Source organism: Mus caroli, chromosome 4 (genome assembly GCF_900094665.2).
Source record: "Mus caroli chromosome 4, CAROLI_EIJ_v1.1, whole genome shotgun sequence".
Lineage (NCBI taxonomy): Eukaryota > Metazoa > Chordata > Mammalia > Rodentia > Muridae > Mus > Mus caroli.
The window spans coordinates 85616027-85643780 of NC_034573.1; the positions used below are offsets into that span (position 1 = coordinate 85616027).

Genomic DNA, 27754 nt, shown 5'->3' on the forward strand with positions numbered 1-27754 from the left:
TGGAAAGAGAGGCCCATTGGACTTGCAAACTTTATATGCCCCAATATAGGGGAATGCTAGGGCCAAAAGAATGGGAATGGGTGGGTAGGGAAGTGGAGGGGGGCTATGAGGGACTTTTGGGATAGCATTGGAAATGTAATTGAGGAAAATATGTAATAAAAATATTAAAAGTTAAAAAAAAAAGAATGCCAATTTAATTTACTCATAAAGGTAAAAAAATTTAAAGTAAAATATTTAAATACTAAAATATAAGTCAATGGAAAATCAAACCTGCCTGCAAACATTTCTGTTTCTGTAAATGGCATTTCAAGCTAAACAATCTGACACACTGTGTTTTTGTGGAATAGCATTTAACAGCTCCAATGATGACATCCAATCTATTATTATGGGAAAAAATGTTTTCCATTAACTTTTAAGTATGGATTTACTTTTACATTTGGCATTGGGTTCCAGAAGCCATTTGGAGAATTGTTTGTATCTACTATACTGTTTTCAACAAAATGCTGCCTTTACAAAAGTAATTCATAGAGCTAGCTAATCAAGAAAATAAGCGGCATGCAGCTGCCTCTGTCCCTGACAAACCTGGTAATGAAACACCCTCCACCAAGTCTTTCATTGACCCCCTGTTTCTAAGGGAGTTCTTATTTAATTCCATCTTCCTTTCAGTTGTGTTTCCTTGTTACCATTCTTTCATTAGAATAAATCCTGTAACCTATTCAAGAATCAGACACTTCAAGGCAGATTTCCAAATGCTTCAATTCCATTAGTCTAATGCTATGTAGCTTTGGCAAATCTAAATCACCCTTACTGGTAGGTGTTTATATATAGTCTACTTTCTCCCACCATGGCTTACATAATATCTGGGTATCTAATCAGCTTTCATGTGAGAAAGACTGAAGTGAAAAAGAACTTGTAAAAAAGAAAACCTTATACTTGTCATGACAAGAGAAATTGTCCATAATTGGGTGCACACACAGAGTTGCAGTGAGGATAATATGACCTATAAAAACATGTAGTTGAGGTGATTGTGGGAAGATCCCTTTTCATACATATCAGACTACTTCTGAGTTAGCTCAGTACTTTAACCCCACTCTGTGAAATCATATGAATTGAAAAGCTAAATTTGATTGCATTTTTAAATTTTTTTCTTGGCAATATAAAACAAAAGAATGTATGCAAAAGGCTCATATATTTAAAATTTGGGCTGCAACTAAGTTTCATGAACACTTGTTTTGTCAGTCTACATTTGATGTGAACCTAGAGTTGGGGAAAACACAAAGGGAATTTTTGTTTCTAGTCTCCACTGTTTGGTGAATCTGTGAAGGTGCACATAAAATTTCTAAAACAAAATAACAGTATTTTATAGTATAGAGATTGAAAATTTATAATGACACATCTCACTAATGATGACACAACTTTTGTCAATCTTCAGAAATTTACTTAATATGATTTGTGTTACTAAGCTTAGTGTGTCTACCAGGAAAGTTGACATGGGAAATAAAGGGAAAAATAAAACACAGAAAGACCAACTTGTTCTTGGTACACTGGGTTTCAGTTCTTTTTCTCCCCATTTTATATTTTTGATAAAGATACTATAGATATCAAAAGCCTATGGCCAGGGTCCTACTATTAACCTATTAAGGAATTGAATTGTGTATAGACCTTTGCAACCTACTTTTGGGTCATGAAATCTCAGAAGGTTTTGTACACAGATAACACATATGTTACTTCTAGGTACAAATAGTCCAATCACTGGTTCAATGGTCAACATCTGTATTGATATGGGTTTTATATAAAGAAAAATCAATTAAAAACGAGTGTACTAAACCTAGAAATGTCTATATCTACCTCTGAAACTCCCATTCATGTGATTGCTTTATTTATATACCATATTTATTCTTCTAAATATGCTGTCCATCACTGGAGGTACACATCTCAGACTGATTGGAACTACAGAAATGTATCATTAACCTAAGATTTGTAATCATGATATATGCACACCTAAAATATGCCTCACTTGTTCTGATTATATTTTTTATAAAATACTCACTTAAATATAATCATTATCATCATGAACAAGGCCTCTTTTCAAGTCATTGTGTCACCAGAACCTTGTTCAAGAGTCCCTTGACTCCCTTGTTCTTTTTAATCTGTAGGAAGAATGTAGACAGAAGACATATATAGAGATTACTATAAAGCAAAGTGGAGCAATCTGAAGATATAAAACAGGACAGTGACCCAACAGCACATTCTCAAATACTAATAGTGGCCAATGTCCAGAGACCATTCCACCAAAATGCACTTTAGGAAGGCTCAGTTTATTTCTGCAATCTCCAATGAGACCCTATCAAGGCTAGATTACTCAGGTGACTGACAGGCTTATTTGGATTGACTCTTACAAGAAGGAATAATACCACACCCTTGTTCTTTGCCCAAAAGTTTTTGACAACACAGTAAGATATTAAAATATTCTGGAAAGTTCAGACTACCCATCTGTATCCAGAACCAGAGAGATCATTTAGATCTTGGGAGTTTCAGTTCCTAGTTTTACAAGCTGCTGATTATGAGATAGAACTCTATCCTCAATGATCATCAAACTTGATAGTACTTAACTAGCTACCAAAACTATTAACAGTGATTCATTTTTTTTTCTAGTTGCTCAGAGCATTAAATGCATCGGCACTGATATTTAGCAATATATGATGTTACATGGGCCAATCATCTTATATCCTGTTTAAAATTTCATGATCAACCTAACACATTTCAATATAACCTTATATGAAGTATGTTCAAAATCACTCCCAACAACCTAGGAACTATAGGCAAAGGGGAAAATTGGAGAAAACATCTGAGAAATATATCTCAAGATCTTCAAAGAAGACATGTTAATGAATGTAAGAGAGTGAAACACAAATTCATAACAGCATTCCATTCCTGTCCTCACAATTAGATATGTTTTTAAAAATTGCATGAAAGTTTTCTTTTTTGTCTAATTTTATTTATTTATTTTTGTTAGATGTTTTCTTTATTTACATTGTACATTTGTGTGGCCTCCCTTCCCCCAGCCTGGAACCTGCTTGCTCAAGGGTGGAGCTACCTGCTCATTCGTCCTGCCACGCCTACCTACTGCTGGAACCTGCCTTTGCTGCCTGGAGGCACACACGTGTTCGTCCTGCTACTGGACCCTGAGTTACTTGGCGGGATATTGGGTTCCCTCCTGCTTGTGGACGTTGTACATCGTGGTGCGCACTAGGCTCCGCACCACGATGTACAACGTCCACAAGCATACTGGACCCTGAGTTACTTGGCGGGATATTGGGTTCCCTCCCCCTTCCTTTATAACTGAGTGTCTCAAAATAGTAAAATTGAGCCTTGAACAGAATGTATGTTGTCTTGGCTCCATTCTTTTCTTCCGCCCCGTCTAGATTCCTCTCTTTTCAGCCTGAACTGCCATTCTCAGTTGAACCATTCGTGTTGTGGACTGCGGGCAGGCCGCAACACATTTGATCCCCTTTCCTTATTTCCCCTCCAAAAACCCCCCATTCCATTCCTGTCCTAGCATTCCCCTATACTGGGGCATTGAGCCTTCACAAGACCAAGGTCCTCTTCTCTCATTGATATCCCACAAGGCCATCCTCTGCAACTTATGTGGCTGGAGCCATGGGTCCCTCCATGTGTATCCTTTGGTTGGTGGTTTAGTCCCTGGAAGCTCTGGGGTTACTGGTTGGTTCATATTGTTGTTCCTCCTATGGGGCTGCAAACCCCTTCAGCTACTTGTGTCCTTTCTCTAGCTCCTTCATTGGGGACCCTGTGCTCAGCCCAATTGATGGTTGTGAGCATCCACTTCTGTATTTGTCAGGCACTGGCAGAGCCTCTAAGGAGACAGCTACATCAGGCTCCTGTCAGCACTTGTTGGCATCCACAGTAGTATCTGGATTTGGTAACTGCTTCTTTTAGGCAAGAGTCCCCTTGTAAGCCACTTAATATGAATTGCTAACAGTTTATTATAAGTTGATTCATGTGTGCAAATAGAAGATCTATTTCTTCAAAATATCTTTATAAAATTAAATTCTCCTATTGCTGTATATTTGTGTAAAATAATAGTTTAGAAAACTTTTATGTCAGTGGCTATGTTTCAGTTTGTACATTTTTGTCATTTCTATATAACTATAATTCTCTTAGGAAGGTTTATTCTAAAATTTACCCATTTGACTATGATTTTACTTACATGAAATTTAGACACTCATTTCTGTAAGAGGTCATCTTTTACACTAAATAGAATTCTTTCCTGATTTTAAGCAAACTACTGTAGCCAAAACCATATCTTATAATAGTTTACACACAAAAATCTCTAAAACATCTGTCTCTGTAGTTCAGCTAGATCCAAGCCATGACCTGTCTCCATTCTAGTTCAAATCCCACAGTCATTCCAGTAATGTTATGGGATAATTGGTTTAGCTTTTTTCTTTCCTGTGGTTCACAGATCACAACTCTCCCCTGTTGAAAGAGTCATCCGAATATTTGGTTCACTTCAATATGTGTAAAAAGTATTCACATGGTTTACATGGCTACATCATTTCTTGTCAATCTTGCCTGGTGATACAAACATGTCCTAGTATATACATGTTGCTTTTACACACAGGGTTTTTGTCCACAAGATATTTTTAATTGTTTTATTTTCTGTCTATAACTTTTATTTTCAGAATCATGGATTATATATAGCATTTTGCTAATAGAGTATTGTTTTTTGAAATTCATCCTCATGTAAAGCCTTTCAAGTGTTGTTTGTAGCTCCTTGAATGTTCCCAGATTCTTCCATGAAATGTTCTTTCATTTTAAGAATTTTTTTCATTTCATACTCTGCACAATCTACAGTACTTTGAAAAATAGACAATAATTCAGCATCTGAAAAATAATAAATTAATGGAAGAAATAGGGTATATCTTATTCTTCTCCTCATCAGTTTTTGGCTTCTATCCCAAATTTACAGACTCTACAGATGCAAAGCAATATTGGAGAATGACATAGGGAAGATATAAAATCAAAGAGAATGTCCCACAAAGCAGAAAGGAAGTCATTTCCAAATGCTTCGCTCACTAGTTATAACAGTGCAACTGGAGAAAACTCTTATGCAAATTCAGTCATGCAAGCTCCATTTAGTTCAGGAAAATGTGTAGAAATTGATTGAGTGAGCAGCTGGTGATATTGTAGTCAGGCTCTCTGGAAGTTAATTGGGAAGCGTTGTGAAAAATCCTGACATTGTACATGTAGCTCTACTGACTTCCATTGTGCCCGAGACGCTCATCACACACAATTCCTCTCCACTATTACAAAATAACTGGATGCCTCAGAGTCTCTGATGATGTTCATCAATAGCCTGCTAAGAAAACTGATGAGAGAGAAGTGAGAGGATTCAACTAGAACTTCTACAGTTGAGGAAAAATCCACTAAAGTAGTAGACTTGTACATTTGTCATAAAATACATTTATTCATCTAAAAAGACAAATTCTTTCCTCTAGAATCTTATTTTATTAATTATGAAAAATTAAAAAGTATTCTTTTGTAATTGGGTTACCTCACTCAGGATGATATCCTCCAGATCCATCCATTTAACTAATTTTATAAATTCACATGATATGCACTCACTGATAAGTGGATATTAGCCCAGAAACTTAGAATACTGAAGATACAATTTGCATACCACATGAAACTCAAAAAGAAGACCAAAGTGTGGATACTTTGTTCCTTCTTAGAATGGGGGGAAAATATCCATGGAAGGAGTTACAGAGACAAAGTTCGGACCTGAGATGGAAGGAAGGACCATCCAGAGACTGCCCCACCTGGGGATCCACCCCATAAACAACCACGAAACCCAGACACTATTGCATATGCCTGCAAGATTTTGCTGACAGGACCCTGATATAGCTGTTTCTTGCACACAGCTCTACCACTTATCTAAATGCCATTCATTTTTCTTATGGTAAGGGGATGAGCATCTTTCTCTGAAAACATTGTAAAGAATAATCAGATATATCATGCTTAGCAGCATACCTGCCATAAGGTTTACTTCAACAAATATGACAGTGAAATATGAATTTGAAAACAGTTGATATACAAAATTTGAACTACTTTAATATATGAATATTTTTATTTTTAGAAGAAAAATACCTAAGAAGGATCTTGCTATTACATGGAGATAATTATTAAAACTTCTTTCTGGTAGAGATAATGTAGAAAAATAAGAGAAAAGCAATATTTATGTGAAAACGAGATAAACATTCTAAAAATAATAATTAGCAAATTGTAAAGTCCAGAATAGAAAGGGTTCTGAAATGATAATAAGATAGACAGCAGTAAAGAGTTAAGTCAGATGGGAGTATTTAACAGGCACCCTTTGCTTAACATGCCCAAAATGCTATTTCATGATTGCTTCAGCGTTTTCGCTGTCTTAGTGACCCTACTACTCACCTACAGGATAAGACAAAAATCATAGGCAGTAGTCTTAATTATTCATTTGTTTCTCATTGTTCTCTCCTATCAATTTTATAGTGATCTAATCCCTCAATTTATAAATAAGTAAGGAAAGAAAGAGACAGACCACAGAACAAGAGGAAGGAACTGAGGGTGAGAGGGATAAAAAATAAAGGCCGGGGAGGCAGAAAGAAATGAAGAAATAAATAAATAAGAAAGAAAGAAAGAAAGAAAGAAAGAAAGAAAGAAAGAAAGAAAGAGAAAGGGAGGAAGGGAGGAAGGAAGGAAGGAAGGAAAGAAGGAAGGAAGGAAGGAAGGAAGGAAGGAAGGAAGGAAGGAAAAGGAAGGAGAAGAAAGAAGGAAAGAAAGAAAGAAAGAAAGAAAGAAAGAAAGAAAGAAAGAAAGAAAGAAAGAAAGAAAGAAAGAAAGAAAGAAAGAAAAAGGGAGGAAGGGAGGAAGGAAGGAAGGAAGGAAGGAATTCTTGGCTATCTTCATTTTTCCACTAAACCCTAGTCAAAACAACTAAAGAGTTTTTTCATTCTTTCAATTTTCTTACTGAGAAGATGCTAATAAAGTTGAAAGCTCCTCTGAGATGAACCCCTGACTCCGCTGTTTGCTATGCTTCATAGCATGTAACAGGGTGCTGAACTAATAACAAACATGCAGGAAATGTTTACTGAATTTAAATTAGCCAATTTATCACATCATGATAGTGAGGTATACAATTACTGAAGCCTAGTTTCTTTGGATGATATAGCATTTTGTGAATTCACTATAATACTAAATGTTTCTATGGGAACAAAACAAGACTTCAACAGACTCAACCTGCTTCTTCAGCATTTTAATTAATTTCTGCATTTGTTTTAACATCTAATCAAGGATATTTTCTGTCCCTCAACACAATTGCATAAAATTATTTATTTCTTTCCCTTAAAAATATTGTTTCTGATAACTTTAAGTATACATATTTAGCTTTAGATTCTGAGTTCCTGAAAATAGACTGAAATATGAGTCAAATTACTTATATTGGCAAATTCTGAAATCTCTTTACTGAGCTTTGATATTAGATAGTCCACTAATTTAACTATGTATTTTATGATGAGCCAGCATAAAAGATTTACATACAACAACAATTATTAGCAAATATTTTGGATTTTGAAATCCAAAAGAAGTCTGACACTCATAGCTGAGATACACAGTTTAAGACACTTATGTGACAGGGTTCCTGTGGCTCTAAATTCAAAGGAAATCCTGAGATTTCCATAGGTGCAGTAAGCTCAAGGTTATGTAAAAGGAGGAAGAAAAGAGCAAATTTCCAATTAGAAAACAAATACTTTTACCAGGATAAGATCTCAATATATTCTTCATCCTTTTATTTAAAACCTCAAACAAACAAACAAAAAAACAAAAATCATAGGTAAGAACAATAGGACTTAAAGAAAGACTGGTAGGAGAGGAGATTTACATGCCATATAGTCTTGGGCATGGTTTTTCTCCCACGGTTCATGAGCTGAAACCTTCGTGCCTCATGTAATGGCACTGAGTGACATGAAGTCTTACAGAAGGATCCATGTTTTCCTTGAGAGGGGAAGTTCTCACTCTTAGACTGGCTTTGCTGCATGCATGCACCCCTCACTTCTGTGGTGCCTGTTGTTACAATCTCATCAACTATATTATATTACATCAAAATAATCTTGCCAGATGTGGGTGCTCAGTCTTGAACGTTGAGCCTCCAAATCTGTAAACTAAGGACTTGTCTTTCTAACCATAGATATTTGTCTCAGTAAGGTAAAATAGATTATAACAATGAATGGGTTGTGGTAACCCAGCCTTGAATGTCCCAGAGAGAAACAGAATGAAGATTGAAGTATTAAGTTGTTTTTGAAACTACTCCAACTAAGACCACAATGAAAAAGAAGGCATTTTCAGGAAGACGAATGCTGTGTACACAACCTAGAGTCCTCTATGTAATCAAACACTTCTAAAGTGATAGCCCCTTTCAGGGGTGCTAAAATACATTATGGAAACCATTGCCCTACAGGACAGACACAGTTATGTCTATAGAAAGAAGAGCAGAAAGCAGTGGTCTGGCAAATAATACTGGAGAACAGGTGTCTTTATTTTGGGACAGCCCAGTGAAAAATGTTTGAGAAGGTCTCTGCAGTCCTGTCACGCATCATAGAATTAACAAATCCAACAATAAGTTAGAGCTTAATAAAATAACTGTGACTTGTAAAGAAAAACATTCCAAATTTAGGAGAATATCATGGGATAGATAAGAAAATATTTTATTAGTTGTATACATAGTCATCCAACAGCAACTTTGTATTTATAGTTTAAGAAAAAATCTAATAATGACCACATATCTCCTGTTATCATCAAACTTAAAAATTCTTTCCTCCACTTTTGTGCTCAGTTTAATCAAGAGATATTTGCATAGTACAAACTGAATCTAGGAGGTATTGTGATACAATATACTAATGTTTAAGTAGAACTAAATTTATTTTTCACTATTTTTCTAGTTAGTAAACTTGATGTTTCTAAAACTCATTATAAATGTGGGTAAGAATTTTATTAATTCCTCCTGTTATCATCCCTGCCCCTCTCCTACCCAGTTCTCTCCTTCCATTCACTCCCTATGTCTATTTTATTTCCTTTTCTCAGTAAGATTCAAACATACTCCCTTGGATCTTCCTTATTGCTTAGCTCCCTTGGATTTGTGGTTGTAGCATGGTTCTCCTGTACTTTATAGCTAATATCCATTTACAAGTGAGTACATACCATGTGTATCTTTCTGGGTCTGAGTTACCTCACTCAGAAGATAACCAAATTCCCATACATTTGACTTCCAATTTCATGATGTCATTACTTTTAATAGCTGAAGAAGACAGGTGAAAGAACTGTAATTAGTGGGGATAGGGGTATCTATGGGATAAACTAGAAATCTGGGTCAATGAAAACTCCCAGGAATCTGTGACAGTGACTCTGGCTAAGATACTAAGCAGTAGGGGCTATGGAACCTGAAATAGCCACTTCCTATAACCAGGCAAATCTTCCAAATGAAATAATAAGGACACCAACCCAGACACAAAACCGTTGACTGGCAGATTTCTCTGCATATAAGATACGCAGGGATAAAGAGAAAGCAGGAATTGAAGGAATACCCAACCAATGACTGGCCCATATTGAGATCCATGCCGCAAGAGAGAGCCCACCTCTGACACTATTAATGATATTCTGCTATGCTATATTTGCATACAGGAACCTAGCATAACTCTCCTGAGAGGTTTTACTGTGCAAATGATAGAAACAGATAGAGACCCACAGCCAAATATCAGGCAGAGCTCTGAAAATCTTGAAAAAGAGAGGTAGAAAGGATTGAAGGAGCCAGAGATCCATGTAAATACACCACAAGAAGACCTATAGAATCAACTAACTTGGGACCATAGGGGCTCATGGAGACTGAATCACCAACTAGATGAACCTAGGTCTTTTGTACATATGTAAATAGATTGCAGCTTGGTCTTCACATATGACCCCTAACAACAGGACTAAAAGATTTGATTTAAATCTTTGTTTAAATGGAGTCAGTTCACCTTACCAAGAATTAAAGATGTAATGACAAAATTTTATATTGATTTGTAAATTTTTATTTTCTAATATATCTACTATATATAATATGTAAATTAGATATACAAACATTTATATGTATGTATGTATGTATGTATGTATACACATATATAGATATCAGTGACCAAATCTCTCTCATTCAGAATAAAACCTTGCATTTACATAGATATACACCATACGTGCATCCATGAATTCTGTCCCAAGACAACCAACTCTTAGAAATGATATATGTGGTAGACAAACCCTAGCAGACTCAGACATTTTCCACAGTGCAAACATCGAAGTAACTATCACATAGTTTCTATAATAACTATGCTTCTCCTTAAGCTATAACTAAATTATTCATTTGATTTTTTTAACTATTAAAGTTGCTATTAATCAAAATTTATTGCTAATGGAGGCTGTAGCTAATTCTCCTTTACATGAACCATGGATACTTTCTCAGGGATTTAAGTTCCTAGACATCAATTAAAATTAAAATTGCATATACAGAAGAGTCATGTGGATATGCTATATGCTGTAATTACTTGGCAAAACAGCCATTGACTGCGACTCTTTTTAAAATTTTTTTATTTATTTACATTTCAAATGTTATCCCCCTTCCCAGTTTCCCCTTCACAAACACCTTATCTCACCCCTCCTCCCCTTGCTTTTATGAGGGTGCTAACCCACCCACCCACTCCTGCTTTACTACCCAAGCATCCCCTATGGTGAGGCATCAGGCCTTCACAGTACCAAGGGCCTTCCCTCTCTTTGATGCCAGATAAGGCCATCCTATGCTATGTATGTAGCTAGAACCATGGGTCTCTCCATGTATATTCTTTGGTTGGTGATTTAATCCCTGAGAGCTCTGGGGGGTTCTGGTAGGTTGATATTGTTGTTCTTTGGTTGCAAGCCCCTTCAGCTCCTTCAGTCCTCCCCCTAATTCCTGCATTGCGGTCTCCGTGCTCAGTCCGATGATTGGCTGCAAGCATCCACATCTCTATTGGTAAGGCTCTGGCAGAGCCTCTCAAGAGACAGCTATATCAGGCTCCTGTCAAAAAGCACTTCTTGGCATTAGCAATAGTGACTGAGTTTGCTGGCTACATATGGGATGAATCCCCAGGTGGGGCAGTCTCTGGATGTAGACTGCTACTCTTAATCAATATGTTTGTTATATTTCCTTATGAGCATTATCTTAATAAAATAATGAAATTACTTTAGATTTTCATATTAAAGATTTAACACATATTTCTACACACAGTCCAGTGTCTGTTTTCTGGTAACCTTATAGTTATTTACAAAAAAATAGGAATAACAAGTATAGATTTCCAATATACAAACTTTGGTCCAAAGGTTACAAGCTCAACTCCAATATATATTATCAATTTTGTATTAACATTACACTTTGAAGGTCACTAGCAAGATTTTTACAATTTAAAGCTAGCTTAAAGGAAAAAATATGGAACTGTACTTCGTATGACTAAAATCTCTAGGGGGTTTCTGTCACTACTTAACCATATAATTAATAACATAGTAAGACTGATGTAGGAAAATCTTCTATTGAACTCTCTCTAGAGATAAAATTAGAGATGAAAACAAGAATCAAACAAATAAAATCTTAAGTTCCCACTTGTCTTTTATGAAAATTATTTTTGCTATTTTTCAATATTCATCTTAGATGGAAGGCATCTAAGATATCAATCGGTTTATTGTTACTATAACAAAATACACAAGATTGGGAACATTATAAGAAAAAGGCACTTTGGAACTAGCAGTTCTTGAACACAAGAGGTTTAAGATTGGCTGGATACATGAGGTTAGAATTTATGCTGCATCCTATGATGGCAGACAGCAGGCAGATCATGGCACCCAGGGAAGTTGATAGAGGTTAAGCCAAACTCACTTTTGTACATCCTGTACTCATTGTAACTAGTCCCACTAGATGGGCACTGATACCTTCTGAGGTTGGTATCTAATTACTTCTTACTAGGCCCTATCTCCAGATTCAGTAACATTGGAAACAAAGCCTCTTGGTCATCTACCTTTCAGGAACAAAACATTTTCAAATCATAGCAGAAAATACTTAACTTATTTTCATACCTGAAGGCAGGAACTGATGCAGAAGTAAAGGATAAAAACTGCTTACTTGTTTGTTTATTCGTTGTTTGCTCAGCCTGCTTTTTTATGCAATTCAGGACCACCTGCCCAGGGGTTGGACAACACACAGTCAGCTAAGCCATTCCAGATCAATATCAATTGCTTATCCAGAAAATGCACTACAGGTTTACCCACAGGCTAATTTGGTAGCAGCATTTTTTCAATCAAAGTCCCTTTTTCCTAAGTAACTTTAGCTTTTATCATGTTGACATAATGTTAACATGAAATTAGCCAACATATGTTTATATATAGACAAAGTCTAATATTACACAGCTAAATTATTTTTATACTTCTTATAATTAAAGACAAAAACCAAACACACAATTCAACTTCTTTGAAAACTGATAGTTAGAAACTGTCCCCCATTAGTCACCTATGGAATTCTGAATCAAGCTTGAAGAACAATTACTGTAAATTTTTATTATGACATCAGGTTAATAACTACATATTGAAGAGAAAATCAGGGGTTCTTTGAAAAGTCAGTTGTATTGGATGGTGTTTTGCTGTGGCAAACATGTGAAGAAGTATTTTCCTGAAGTGGACACATGTGAAAGAATAAGGCAGACGCATAAAGAAACATTTTGCTGAAGCAGAAACAGGAGAGAGGATGTTCTGCTAAAGCTAGCACAGGAAAAGACATGTGCTGAAGGATTCTTTACTAGCAACACGCATGCGCTGATCTGCCTTACAGTTCATAGTTAGACTGCATTTGTTGGGACTCCATAAAGAAAAAGGCACCAAAATTCTTCTGGTGATGTGCTACACTTTCCAAGGACTCTGCCTGATTGACAGAGATGTCTGCTGAAACAGACCCACATGCTGAGGCAAGACCAGTGGAGGACACAGGATGTTTAGAGGGAGTAGAAATAGGACTCCACACATGGTGGGGACAGTGGCTATGGCTGGGCTAGGCTTGCTTACAGAGCTAGCTTTGCAATGCTTTCTGGTCTTACAGACTTTGGTAGTCTTTCTTTTAAAAAATGAAATAAATATCATTTATTTAAACTGTTAAATATGTGCCTAGCCCTCAAAAGTTATTTTGAACAATACTTCCAGGTCATCTGTTCTCTATAGAGGAGAGTTATAAATGTAGGCAGATTCCTGAATTCAAGGTTAGCCTAGAGAACAGAGCTGGGTTAGGCTTAGACATGGTAGGAAAGGTAATCTCAGAGCAAGCTGCTACCCAGCTAGTTTATTGTCTGTGGTAGTCTTTACTTCACTGACAGAGCCACAGCTGATAACTTCTTCTGACATTGCTCTTGGTCCCTCCTGCTGACTCATGCTAAGGCTGAGACCTGGCTGACTCTGCTAGGTAATACCACTCCTGCTGATTCCTGTTTTCTATCCTGACTCTACCAAAGTGGATTGCTGGTATGTAGATAAAGTGTCTGTGAGTGGATCGAGCTGCTGCTCCTGACCTTTGATATGAACTGCTTATTTAAAGACAACACAGACAGAAGTTTCTCCAAAGAACCTTTCTAAGCATGTCCACTCTCCTGCCCCTATATATTCTTTCTTTTTCACTACCTCTAGTGGGTGGTAGGCTACAAGGGATGGTAAAACATTTAAGAAAAGTCACCCGAGATATAAGATACAATTTGCTAAACGCATGAAACTCAAGAAGAATGAAGACCAAAATGTGGACACTGTGCCCCTTCTTAGAATTGGGAANAAAACACCCANGGAAGGANNTACAGNGANAAANNTNGNAGCTGTGATGAAAGGATGGACCATCTANAGACTGCNNTATCCAGGGATCCATCCCATAATCAGCTTCTAAACGCTGACACCATTGCATACACTAGCAAGATTTTGCTGATAGGACCCTGATATAGCAGTCTCTCGTGAGACTAGGCCGGGGCCTAGCAAACACATAAGTGGATGCTCACAGTCAGCTATTGGATGGATCACAGGGCCCCCAATGGAGGAGCTAGAGAAAGTATCCAAGGAGCTAAAGAGATCTGCAACCCTGTAGGCGCAACAACATTATGAACTAACCAGTACCCCGGAGCTCTTGACTCTAGCTGCATATGTATCAAAAGATGGCCTAGTTGTCCATCACTGGAAAGACATGCAAATTTTATATGCCCCAGTACAGGGGAACGCCAGGGACAAAAAGTGGGAATGGGTGGGTAGGGGAGTGGGGGGTAGGGTATGGGGGACTTTTGGGATAGCATTGGAAATGTAATTGAGGAAAATACATAATTAAAAAAATATTAAAAAAAAAGAAGGAGGATCATGAAGCAGCACATTGCTAAGATCCACATTCACATTCATTTGCTGTTGATGTGTTTGGCTTTTTTTTTTTTTGTACCATCATCAACTAAGAACATCATGAATTGAAGCACTATAACTCATGGCTCATCTACATTTCAAAGAATTACTGAGATTATTAAGAGACTAGAAATATAATAGAATGCATGATAAATATATATGTGAATATGCAGATGTATATCTCACATTGGTTTACTTATTGATCTGCCATTACCTAAATTTTGATTAAAGCACTGTTTTTCTTACAAAAAAAAAAAAAAGGAAACGTCACTAAAATAGGATTTGAAAAAATAAAGTTACAAGATAATTCATTTAAAGAAAACATGGCGCATTTCAATTTGGAAGTACATAAGAGAACTTATTTGCAAACAATAAAGACAGAATATCATATGAGAGGTTTATAACAACCTCCCCAAACTGTAAGTTTGATGACATTTTAACTAATCACATTTCATTTAATATGAATATGATGTTGACAATCTTTCCTTACTAAGGATTATTGAAATACAAGAAAATGATGCAAAATATCAATTCTAAGTGTTCCCTAGTTAATATAACAATCCAGCCACTCTATTTTCTGCCTGTAGTAATATTCCGTGAAGATCAGTGACTCCAGACGCTTTGTAAATTCTATTCAAATTTACTTAGAATCATTTTCAAATGTGGGAGGAATTTTGCCTCAAAAACTCTTAATATTCTTCTGAACCTGTTACCCTTTCATTGGATTCTCTGAGCTTTGCTTATTAATTTATGCATTAAGACATATTTGAACAGCTGCTGTGCATCAAACAGTGTGCTGGAGGCCAAGGTTACAAGCTTAAATGTCTAGTGTATGAAGAAGAGAATGAGACAGAGCCATAGATAGGCAAGCATGTTTATGTGTGCAGAGAGAATGAGCCTAGAGAAAAACATGATTAGACTTGGGATTTGAATGATGGAGAACTAGTACCAGAACACGGATACCCAGGTGTGAAAGAAGAGAAAACGAGATAGCAGAGTCAACAAAGTTGGCGCCAGAGAAGTTATCATAAATGTTAGAAATTAATGCTAGAGTATTTGTGTCTGCCTTCATATTCTCACACTGTATTATTCATACAAAAGGGGACAAATATGGGTTCGAAATGCTCTCAATAGTTTCTAATGGTTGGTCTCCATGTCCATTGTTCTGTTTCCCAGCGGACTGGCTGTGAATCATCAGGGTTACATTTTCTTGTATACACTAATCATGTCACTCAGGAACTGTCTTGCCTTAGGGGTTGTCCCAATTCTACACTGTAGAATCACTGTAGGTCAATGTTTTAGACTCAGACTTAGATGCCTTACTTTCCTCATCACCCTTATTAAGGTGCTATGTTAAATTTTTTTCTTTACAATTTTTTTCTAAGTTAAATATTTTGGGAGTCACAATATTCCACACACAAGTGAATGCAAGTTAATGGTTCTAATGGAAAAATGGCTTATGTTTTGAAAATTGAGTATGTATGAATTTTACAGTGAGAAGACATTCTCCACCCATATGAAAGAGTTTTAATTTCTTCATGTTGTATTATGTCATTCATATAATACTCTTTGCTTCTAGGTTAAAAAATTAGAGCAAAATAAAATTGTTATCGCAAATGCTACTGTCAAAGAAGGAGTGATTAAAAACATTCCTAATTTTCATGTTCCACAGTAATCAGCTTATATTGATCATCAATAGCATTGACTTGAAATGATGTATACTCATGTTACAGGACTGAAATATCTGTAAATAAAATTGGAAATGTTATACATTATATATGTATAACATATATATCAGAAAGTAATGCAATATAATTCTAATAATAATGCATACTAGTGATATGCAGCCTATTTTGGTTGAATAAAGCTTGCTCTGGCGACCCAGTAGAAAACTCTACAAGGGACAGAACTGTGAGCCACATTCCCAGAGACAGGTGCCTGACACAATAACTCCCAACTCCGTTAGTTCTGTGACTATAAATCACACAGACAAAGTCTCAAGCTTCTGGCATTCTGGCTAGATTCCACCCCCACATTACCTGACTATAGCCAGGTATGTTCCTCCCCACAGCTACCCTGCAACAAGATACCCAAGCCCACTCTAAAAGGGGCTATTTGGCCCCTCCTCCCTCTCTTTAAGCTCCCACCTTTCTCACTCTCTAGCCCTCCTCTTTGCCTTCCCCCTCTCTCCACATGGCCATGGCCAGCCTCTCTCTCTCTTTCTACCTTCTCTCTTTCTCCCTGCTTTTCTACAATAAAGTTCTAAGACCATAAACTGTCTCTGCCCACTGTGCTTGAACTATGTGATAGGTTTTAGGCCTTCCTGCACTCCAGCCACGGACCTGACCAAGGACACCTGACAGCGTGGGAACCACCCAGAGCTCCCCTCTACCCTTGCCCTCTCCTCCTTTTGGGCCCAAAGCTGACCTAGCAGCCCTTGCTGCCCCCATTTGGTTCTCAGCTCTTCCAAGTTGTCCAGTGCTATCTGGGATGCCTGTGGCTGAGAACCTGGTACCTAGACTGCCCTTTGTTCACCCTGTGGGCTGGGTCTATAGCTTCTCACAGCCAGACACCTACCGGGGGCCATGTGAAAAGCATGCGGCAGTTCTTCCATGTCTGCCTGCCCAGAGCACCAGAACTCTGGAGGGATATGGGTTTTCTCCCACTCCCTCTTTCCCCCACGCCCTCAGTCTCGCAGGAAGCAGCTACTGACATTCATATTGCTCAGAAAATAAAGTTGCTAGTGAAGGTGTTGATTTTTGTTTTATTTTAAAGATCATGTTCTATATAATATTCTTTTTTGAGAGAAAATTTCAGCTTTTATGATTTCTGTTAATTTTATACTTCCCCTACATTTCTACTCTTTTTTAAAGATCTCTAATAGTTGGACTTTAGCATATGGAGGCAGAGGCAGGAAGATTATTCCAATCTTTAGGCATAGCAAAGTACATCGTGATAAAATAACAAGAAATGAATATCATGTGCAATCCTTCATTTGCTTGTTCATCCTGATTACATGATACCTCCATTTACTTCGGACAAAGTTTTAATTTATTTGCAAAATTTATATTCAAAGTCAGTCTTTAAGTATTCCTTGATTACATCATTAAGGTTCCATGCATGTCCTTTAAAACTTTAAACTTATGCATATTCCAATTCTTTATTTTGTGTCTGCAGCAAGGGCTCATTAAATATGAGCTAAGTATATAAGATTATTAATGCAAAATTAATTTGTGGCTGTGAAAGCTGCTTAGGGGTAGAGTGCTTGCCCAGCATATGCAACTCCCTAAATTCAATCCCCAGAACTATCAAAAAATAATAACAATTTTCACATAACTCCCAGCCTTTCACAAACATAAAACTTAGTGTTTCAAGAAGTAGCTAATATCTGGCTGAATTGTTCCTATATTCTTTCTACATTAGCACAAGTAGCACTTTAGAAACTAAGGTTTCAATTCCCCCAGCTCCGTGGTATATTGCATTTTAACATTTGCTATTAATTTTAATGAAAATGATTGAAAGTAATACTCACTAAATGTTTTTGGAAATTTTCCAATCTATATTAATACTTAATTGAAATGTGCCTGAGGCACTTAACATATATTAGCCTTACACTGATGACTGTTTGGTTTTGCATAGGACTAAGAAAAATTGTAAATAACAGCAATGCCTTTGGGCAAGGAGGCTGGAAATTACAAGTCTAAGGTTAATGAAAATGACCTTTATGCACAAGTGTTACTGTCATGGGTAAAAGAATGAGCTATTTCTTACTTATGAAAAATAAACAAAATATAAAGTGTGTTGCCATATCCCACTCCTACTTTGCAATGTCTTGACCTTTTAATTATGTTTTAGAACATCTTTCTCTTTTTTCTTTTTTTTAACTAAGTATTCTTACAACTTACAAGCATTACATCTTTACTCAAATTCCTAGTTTTGATATATATATATATATATGTATATATATGTCCATATGTATATGGACATTCGTAAGTAAGTATCCATGAGTAGTGATAAATTCTGAATTGGACTTGGACATCATTTATAGAGAATCAAGAGACTCGAGAGGACATGTACCCATAGAAAACTCCATGGAGTATATCAATAGATTATTATTGTAACTCATTTATAAGATATTGGCGCTGACCATTAATAAAATAGAATTAAAAGCAATGTTTGCTAGATTAGAAACCAAGTATTATAGTATATATTTCATCTTAAATGGCTAGAATTATTTCATGAGAAAAAAAAGATGTAGTGCCTAAACAAGGAAATAACACATTGAAACAGAAAGAAAATATGGTAACTGATCAAAATAGTCTTGTATTAAAATTAGGAAAATTTATAAAATATTGAAAGAATTAGAAAATCCGCAAAAGTCCTTTTAAAACATAGCAGATGTCAAAAAATCTCAGTTAGAGGCAGACTTATTTCCTGACTTTAATTTCAGTGATCAAGTGTGTTTCAATCAGCCCTTATAAGTTTAACAAATCATCTAAAACAATATTATCTAAATTAAGAAAAACATTCTATACAACTTTCTAAGTCCTTTACCAAAAGGTATATTCTAGCCACAGATTAAAGTCACCAACTTTTGCTATTATTACTGTAGACATGTACTGGTTACCAAACTTGATGTGAGTATATTGGACATCCTCTAAAAGATGCTAAATAGGTAGTTAATTCATGTTTGGGTTCACTTGAGAAATTAGAAATCTTGTTAGCAAATACTTTTTCCAAAAAGAAAAAAAACAGTGTTTACAGAAGAATATGAAATTGTGTAGATGACACTTGTGGAAGGATTTTCAAAGGTATATGAAATTTAAATGAAGCACTTATGCTGTGTGTTCTCTTTTCTAAAATAGCTATCAATGACATGGACAAATATATACAAAGAAATTGAATGGACATTTAGACAAATTACTTTCATCAGTCATCTCTCTCAAGGTCTATTAATAGAGAGGTGGGGGATATTTGCAGCCAATCCTTCCAAACTCCCATTGTCCCCATATCCAATTCATTCCTTCCAAAATGTGCATCTCAATCATCTCCTTCAGCATTTTAATGTTTCCACCCTTAGATCCTCACCCTAACATACCATTCCACAACACTCTTCTACTTGTGTCCTCAATCAAACTGTTCATGCTCTGCTCTTCTCTATGGCCACCCTGAAGTTTCTAGAGTCCTATTCTTATTCCTGACCATTCTACCCACAATCCTCGATCCTCCCATAAAACTTCAGTTAGCATCTCCCCTCAGATAGCATCAATCCTTGTAATTTCAGGTCCGAATCCTCTCCCAATTTTTTTATCCTCTTGTACTCCACATTCTTCCTGGAATTAGTAAATCTTAAGCAAACATCTTCCAAATGCTCTCAATGGGTCTTCAATACCTTCTGTCCTTTAATGGGTAAATGTTGCTTGATTTTTTACTCTACTATATTTCTACTTCATACTTCATTTTCAGTTGTTTAATTACAGTGTCACGCATACATTTGCTCCTTTCTCCTTTCAAATGCCCTTAAAATAAGAGCACTGAAGATTTTTTGTGTTATCCTAAACACCCTTTGATTTATTCATCTCTAGTCATGGTACCCACTTCTTAGATTTCCAAGTTAAAATTGTAAACCAAGTTCATCTCTTTCTCTTTTTCCTTTTTTCTTGGGAACTGAGAACCTAATTCCTTAAGTCATCTTCAAAATATCAAGTGCTCTTAAATACTGAGCCATCCCAGGTATTATACATGTAGTATTATATGTAATATTCTATAAGACCTTGGTGAGAAAAGAAACTAAATTTTAAGTAATATAAAGTTAAACTTAACTGACTCAAATCTATAAAAAAATATGTTTATGTAGTTAATGTATAGTGTAATCAGGCCTTAGTTTTTTGTAAACTGCAAAATTTACTTCTGTTAGAAATCTTTTTTTTTCTGTTTTCCTAAATTCATTATCTATTCTTTGTTTGTAATTTGTCCAGTGGCTGAAGCCTCCTCCCAGTATGACAATTCCCCAGCCTACATCCGCATGTCCTCTTGNTCTNCGCCCTTTCCCCANGTCCTCTTCCTCTCTCGGACCTGGGAAACCCCGCCTCCTTCTCTTTGCCCAATTATTAGANTCTTGTGGTCTTTATTAGCCAATCAAATAATTAGAGAAAATTCCCATACAGAAACTTGTCCTGTAATGATCTGTGGAAAAATTGTCTTGGAATTTTGATATGGATTTCATTGAATCTGTACATTGCTTTTGGTATGNTGACCATTTTTAGTATATTAATCCTATCCTACTGGCCCATGAGCATGAGATATCTTTTTCATCTTCTGACATTTTTTCCAATTTCTTTCATAAATGTCTTAAAGGGTTTTTTTTTGTGTGTGTTTTTGTTTTTGTTTTGTTTTGTTTTACCATACAAGTCATTCACTTGCTTGGTTAGAGCTACTCCCACATATTTTATATTATTTGGGGCTTATTGTAAAAGTTTTTATTTTCCTGGTTTCTTCCTTAGTCCAAATGGCATTTGTATAGAAATCTTAATTTTAATTTGATGACCAAATATATTCCTTTCTACAAAGAGGTCTAGACTCTTTTTTAGTAAAGACTTGTTACTAGTGCTCAGAATTCAGTAATTAACCACATGAGAATTTAAACATAATAGCTAAGAATCTCATATTAATAAAGAAGTAAAAATATTACTTTAGATCCATATCATAAACAGCAACAGTGATATCAAAGGCACCCTTGGAGAAAATATACACTCACTTTGATTCAATGTTTACTCACTTCTTAACATTTACAAAAACTATCTCCAACAACAACAGAAAACCAATAGCACTTAATCATAATTCATTGACCTATACCTAAACTATTAAGACTTTCAGTATTACATGCTCCAAACCAATGAGTTAGCAAAAACATGACAGTGATCTTGAAGATAAATGGCACAAAACTCTTAAGACCTTTTGCGAAGTCATACTACAATCTATCTTGGGTCAGAATAATAAAAATGTTAATTTTTTATCTCTGCATAAATATAATGTTAACTATGTGTATATATCATATATCCACATATATGTATATTATTTCTATTATGCTACTGAATTTTAAACCAAATTTGAAAGAAAAAAACCAAAGAGACTTATTTCTACATAAGACTATGACCATCGTGTTTCCTGACTGAATAAAATCTTTGTAAGCTGGACAGTCATACCTGGACAGAGTTAGAGTCAGAACCCTTAAGATAAAAATTCATACACTCAAATCAAACATGTAATTTTGACACTGAAAAGCTAAATAAATATGATCAGAAAAGATAGGAAAAAACACTACAGTCAAACCACTTTGTTGTTTTTAATATAACATATACAAAAGCTGAATCCTTAGATTCTGAAATTTTATTTATTTATAATTTATTCTAGAAACAGTTTAATTAATATTCATAGGTTTCTCATACTGTACTTTGTTTCTAAAATTGATACAGTTCTAAAACTGGAGCACTTATATTTGACTGGGAGTTTAAATCCATGTTAATTTAACTTTTCTGAAGTTAACTGGGAGAAGAAGATAATTATCCAGATAAATCAACCAAAATTCTACAGCACTAGCATATAGTGAATAAATAAAACAGGTATTTTATGCAAAAACAAAATAGCAGATGAAACTTGATTTTTTTTATTTAAAACTTTTACATTTAGCTCTTTTTATTGAAAATTTGAAAGCAGACTGTTTTAGGTGAATTAATAATTGTCCAAAGATTTTCATATGTTAATTCCTGATCCTGTGAGGTTGCATTTAGAATTGAGATTAGTAAGTGGATGTCCTTTAAGCAACACAATTTTCCTAGATAATAACTTAAGGCTATACTGAACCAATAACAATGATTTTTATACATAAAAGAAAAAAACTAAGTATACTAGCAAAGCAACATGACAAAAACTACACAGGTCCTTGTCCTCTCTAGTCCAGGAACACTTAGGAGGCATCTTGATCTGAGGAATTAGGCAACTTCTAGAAGCTGGAAAACTCAAGGAAACTATTGACATTGTCCCCCTCCCCAAAAGAAATCCATAAGTGCCACCATATTGATTCTAACATGTTCCAAACCATGCTTCTAATATAAGAATTTTAAGACTATAAATTCTCATCATTTTAAATCATCAGTTCTGTGCTGCAATGAGAAACCAGCACAGACACATTTCACAAATGTGTTACTACCCATTCCTAGTTTAAATTACTGGTAGTCATACTTCAGTACTGAACGATGCATATAATTGGTTACCAAAGACTATTGTATGCTAGATAAATCAACAACACAAAGTATTTTCTGTCTTAGTTACTGTTCTATTGTTCTGAAAAGATGCCATGACCAAGGAAGTTCATAAAAGATAGCATTTAATTGGAGGCTTGGTAACAGTTTTAGAGTGTTAGTTTGTTATTGTCATAATAGGCAGCAGGAAGAGAGAAACACAGAGAGAAACAGAAACAGAGACAGGGAGACAGAGAGCAAATTAGCCTGGTTTAGTAATTTGAAACACTTCATGCCTTCAAAACCATTACTTGGGTGACTCTTAGAATACTGAGTTCAGCCACTAGCAAAGGTATAACCTTCACCACTTCTGGAACACAGCTTCTATGTTCTGACCCTGAGCAAACACTTCCCAGGAAATGTCAGCTCAATGAGGCTAGTCCCTTCTGAACAACATCTAATTCTTCAACCCCAACTGACCGACATCCACTGTCCCAACAAAACAAAGGCTTTTCATTAGTGGCTATGGTCTCCTGCTTATCACAGCTGATTGTTCAATTCTAGCTGACCAGACACTATAGATTCTTCACCGAAATGTCCCAGTAGATTCTTTGCTTCCTTCTGAAATGTCACAAGCCATGCCTCAATTGTCTGTACTGCTCTCAAACAAGCTCCTAAGGAACAACTCACTGCTCTCTCAACACACAAAGACTTTTTCATCCCAAAGTTCCAAAGTTCCTTCTACAATCATCCCAAAAATAATATGGTCATGTCTGTCACAGCAATAGCCTACTTCTGGTACTTAGTTAGGATTATTATGTCTGTGATGAAACACCATGATCAAAGACCTGTGGAGGCGACTGTTTATTTGGCTTACACTTCCATAGCACTAGTCATCACTGAGGGAAGCTGGGATGGAAATTCAAATAGAGCAGGAACTTGGTGGCAGGAGCCAATACAGAGTCTGTGATTACTATCTTGCTTCCTTGGTTTTAGTCAGTCTGCTTCCTTATAAAACCCAGGACCACCAACCCGGGAATGGCATTACCCACAATGGGATGGGCATTGTTCTGTGAGTCAGTAATTAAGAAAATGCCCTACTGCTGGATTTTATGGAGACAAGCTCAATTGAGGTTTCCTTCTTTCAGATGACTCTCAATTGTATCAAGTTAACATAAAACTAGCCAGGACACTGTTGAAAAAAACCTGAGCAAGGTTCCCAGCACACATGTTAAGTAGCCCACAGTTACTTGTAACTGTTGTTTCAGAAGAACTGACTTGTCTTCTGGCCTCCACAGACACCTTCATATACTTGAACATAATCATATGCAAAGAGACATATAATTGAAAAATAAAATGAGAATAACACATCATGTCTTGAAAAGAACATATTTCTAGTATATGTTCAAATAATTTCTAATAGCTACTGCAAAACACTTAGAAAATCCATAATACTTAATTGAACACATAATAAGATGAATTAAACTGAATATGGTAACATATGCCCAGAAACTCAGCACATAGGAGGCTGGGTCAAGCAGAAGGAAAGTTTAAGACTAGCTCAGGCTATATAATTAATGCCTTGCCTTACTATTAATTATTAATTAATTAATTAATTAATACATGAATAAGACAGGGAAACATCTGATAAAGTAAATACACGTGTTTAAATTATATAGGTTTATAGATCACTGAGAATTTTCCAAAAAATTCTAATCCAGTAATAACAGATATAGACATTTTCAAAATGCAAAGTCACAGTTTGCCTATTTGCTGCCCCTGGGTATGTGTCATAACCAGCCTCTACCAATATTGCCAGTGCACACATACATAAACATTTTGCATATGTGTTGAATAGTCACTTCCTTCATTTTTATTAGAATCTCTAGAGATACTATTAATTCCCCTATTTTGCATGTAAGAAAGGTTAAATGGGTTAAATGGACTATCATGTGACACAAAACAAGCAAAGATGTCAGAGCTGGAATTAAGAGTTGGCTATGCTTAGATACCAAGGTTTGTTAAGATCTAAATGTCCCCACTGTTTTCCAGGGATCAACTGTCACACTCAAAGTAGACAGTGACCTACATTCTTTAGTGACTGAGTCCTGAGATAGAGGATCAGGAGATCAGAAGATAAAGGTAAAAGATAGAGGGCATAGGGAAGTTTGGAACTGGGAGGTCTTGTGCAAGCTATTTCTTATGTCAAGCAAACTTATTCAGAAGTGTAGCACTTAGATACTATTTCCAGGGAGAAATGAGACATTTTATACAATGGGACAAAGTCACCAGGAAGCTAATCAAGCAATGTTACACAAAAGGAACACAGGCTGTCTCAAGAACAATTACAGACTGAGCACATAGTGGCCTTGTAACTGATGACCTTAGTCTCTTTAGGGGGAAAAGTCAAATTCCCAGGACCAAAATATTAATTCCTTCAAGGTTTCAGCATCAGTCCCAGACTGACCATGACAAGTGTGCTCCTGAGCAAGGACATAGAACTATGTTCCTTTTGTCCTTTGATCAGGGCCTCTGAGGAGGCCTTGATTTGGTCTGACTCCCAAAAGGACACAAAATTATATTCCTTTTGTCCTTTGATCAGGGCCTCTGAGGAGGCCTTGAATTGGTTCAACTCCCAAAAGGACACCGTATAAGAAAGCTGTAAACAAAAAGTAATCCAAAAAACAAATCTAAAACACGTTTACATTATACAAAAATATTATTTTATTGATATGTGACAAAACATATTCCTAACACCAATATAACAAATCAAATATAATACATTGCAGAAAACTAAAATCTTTATTTATTTATTTATCTATTTATTTATTTTTACTTAGAGTGGAGTTTGTAGACTCTCCGTATATACACTGATCTTTAAAGGTCCATGGGTGTTCTCAAAGCACTGGATAACATTCCAAACGCCACACTCTGATTTTAACTTAAATTGTATAGGTCAAGAATACATGCAGTTTATTTATAATACTTTAGCCTTAGATTTTCATATCAATGTGGGACTATCCCTTAAAACGTACTGCAATAAGATATAATGATCATGTTTCAAGCACCAATGTTCACGATTGTCTTTTCAAATCAGATTTTCTATAGTTCTAAGAAAACAATATAGGTGCTATTAATCTAGTCTGCTTTTGTTGTGACATGTCGTTATATCTTTTATGTCTCTGAATTGAAATAGATTCTCTATTCAATTTCTACACACATGTTGTCTCAGGGAAACATCAATGTCAATCACTTTTATTTTAGACCCCAGCCTACCTTTAATGTACCATCTCCTGGCTGTGCTTCACATCTGCTATAAATACTGATGACTCAGAAAATAAAGGGCATATGAGTATTTGATGTATATTCCAGCCTCTACAACCCACCCCTAAGCCCCACAAGAAGAAAGGATATGGAACTTTCAAGCATCTGTTGGAACGAGAAATTATGAACATAGTCACACTTGGAAGAAAAAATGTAGCATACAAATTTGAAACCAGGCTCAGCTCTCTGCTTTTTTTTCCCCTAGAATCAGCTGTTTGGTTGTGTTTCTGCCAAGAGATGACACTTCCATTTCATCTGGTAACTTTCCTTTATTGTGGAAGGAAAATAATGGAAGTTGGAGACCCTGTAATAATTGTAAGCCTCCCATTACTTCTTATGAAGAAAGTAAAATGCACCACTCTTTCAAACCCCATCTTTCTTTGTATATTGATTCCTCCCATGTTTCCCTGTGTACCATATTGGAAGACTATGGACCTGGATTCATCTGTCCTTTCAGGATCAGTTTTCATTCGGTTATTATACCATTTCCGCTAAGTAAGAAAGAAAGGCTAGAACAAACTGAAGGTTTCTTCTGCCTTTCATGTCCTTTACATACCGGATAGATTTACCTATTATTGATGTTACTTGCCTCTGATGGTCATTGTGATTGGATTTAGATCAACGAGAGAGATTAGTAAGACTTACTTCCAGGTTTGTCTTATGTGTGTTTGCAGAGATGATAGTCACAGAGGACAACAACAGAAGATGGTAGAAGAGCCCAGATGAAACCAAAGTGAGCTAAGAGGAAGCCCAGCAGGAGGTTCACTTCATCTGCTTTCTGCTTCCTGTTGGTAATGAGATGAGCCATTTTGCTCCAAGCACAACCAAAATATGACTAAACCAAGTCATTAGGGATTTAAAACATTGAAACTTAAACCCCAAATAAGCTTTCCAATCTTCATTCCTGTCAGTATTTACTTAATTACTTCATTTTTTTTTTACCTTCCAGGCATTGTGACCCCTGCCCCGTTCTCCACCCCCAACCCATCCGCAGTTCCTCATCCCATTCCTCCTCCCCCTTGCCTCCAAGAGGATGCTCCCACCCCACCAGACCTCCCCTTTCCCTGGGGTCTCGAGTCTCAGAATTAAGTGCATCTCCCACCGGGGCCTTGTGGGTTAAATGGTGGCCTGCATCTGCTTGGGGCTTGGGCCACTGCGCCAGCTGGGACATGGGAGTTTTGACTGAGTGCACCCCAGCCACAGGACCCAGATCTGCAGGTCTGAGGTCCAGAGGGACTACTGGAGCCATCAGGTTCTTAGACACTTGGGCACCACAGACCCCGCTGGATGCCATGGAAGATCTGAGAATGAGAATGGAGTAGGAGCCTCAGGCTGGATCTAGCCAGGGCCAAACAGAAAAGAGGGGAAGAGTGAGTGGGCTCCGGCCGTGTCCTGTGGGGAGGAAAGTGTCCTTGGCTTGCTCATTGGGCAGCTCGTCATGGTGGAGTCCATGGCAGGAGTGCAAAGAGGCCCGCTGCGGGAGACAAGATGTGGCTCTTTAAAAGAAGGCTTATTCCATTGCTCCCCATGGTGCAATGACTGATGAGAACAGACAGTCCATGGCTTTAAGGTACTCACTGTCCTGACAGAGAGTGGTAATGAGAAAATCATACCCCATATTCTTAGGGTGGGCCTGAGGTTAAATACCTTTTACAGGGAGGAGTGTCTGGGAAGGA

The 27754-nt window shown here is 36.5% G+C and overlaps 1 protein-coding gene across 1 annotated transcript in view; it reads right to left on the reverse strand.

Moving 5' to 3' along the window:
* LOC110293358 (protein SET-like) overlaps positions 1 to 27372 on the reverse strand; it is a gene marked incomplete at its 3' end in the record, with an annotated part of 38521 nt that extends 11149 nt beyond the window's left edge. The window contains exons 1-2 of the mRNA XM_021161207.1: positions 27127 to 27372; positions 25222 to 25413 (exon numbers count right to left, since the gene is read on the reverse strand). Coding sequence (XP_021016866.1) covers positions 25222 to 25413; positions 27127 to 27372 — 438 coding nt within the window. The remainder of the gene's footprint in view (positions 1 to 25221; positions 25414 to 27126) is intronic.
* Positions 27373 to 27754: the final 382 nt, after the last annotated feature.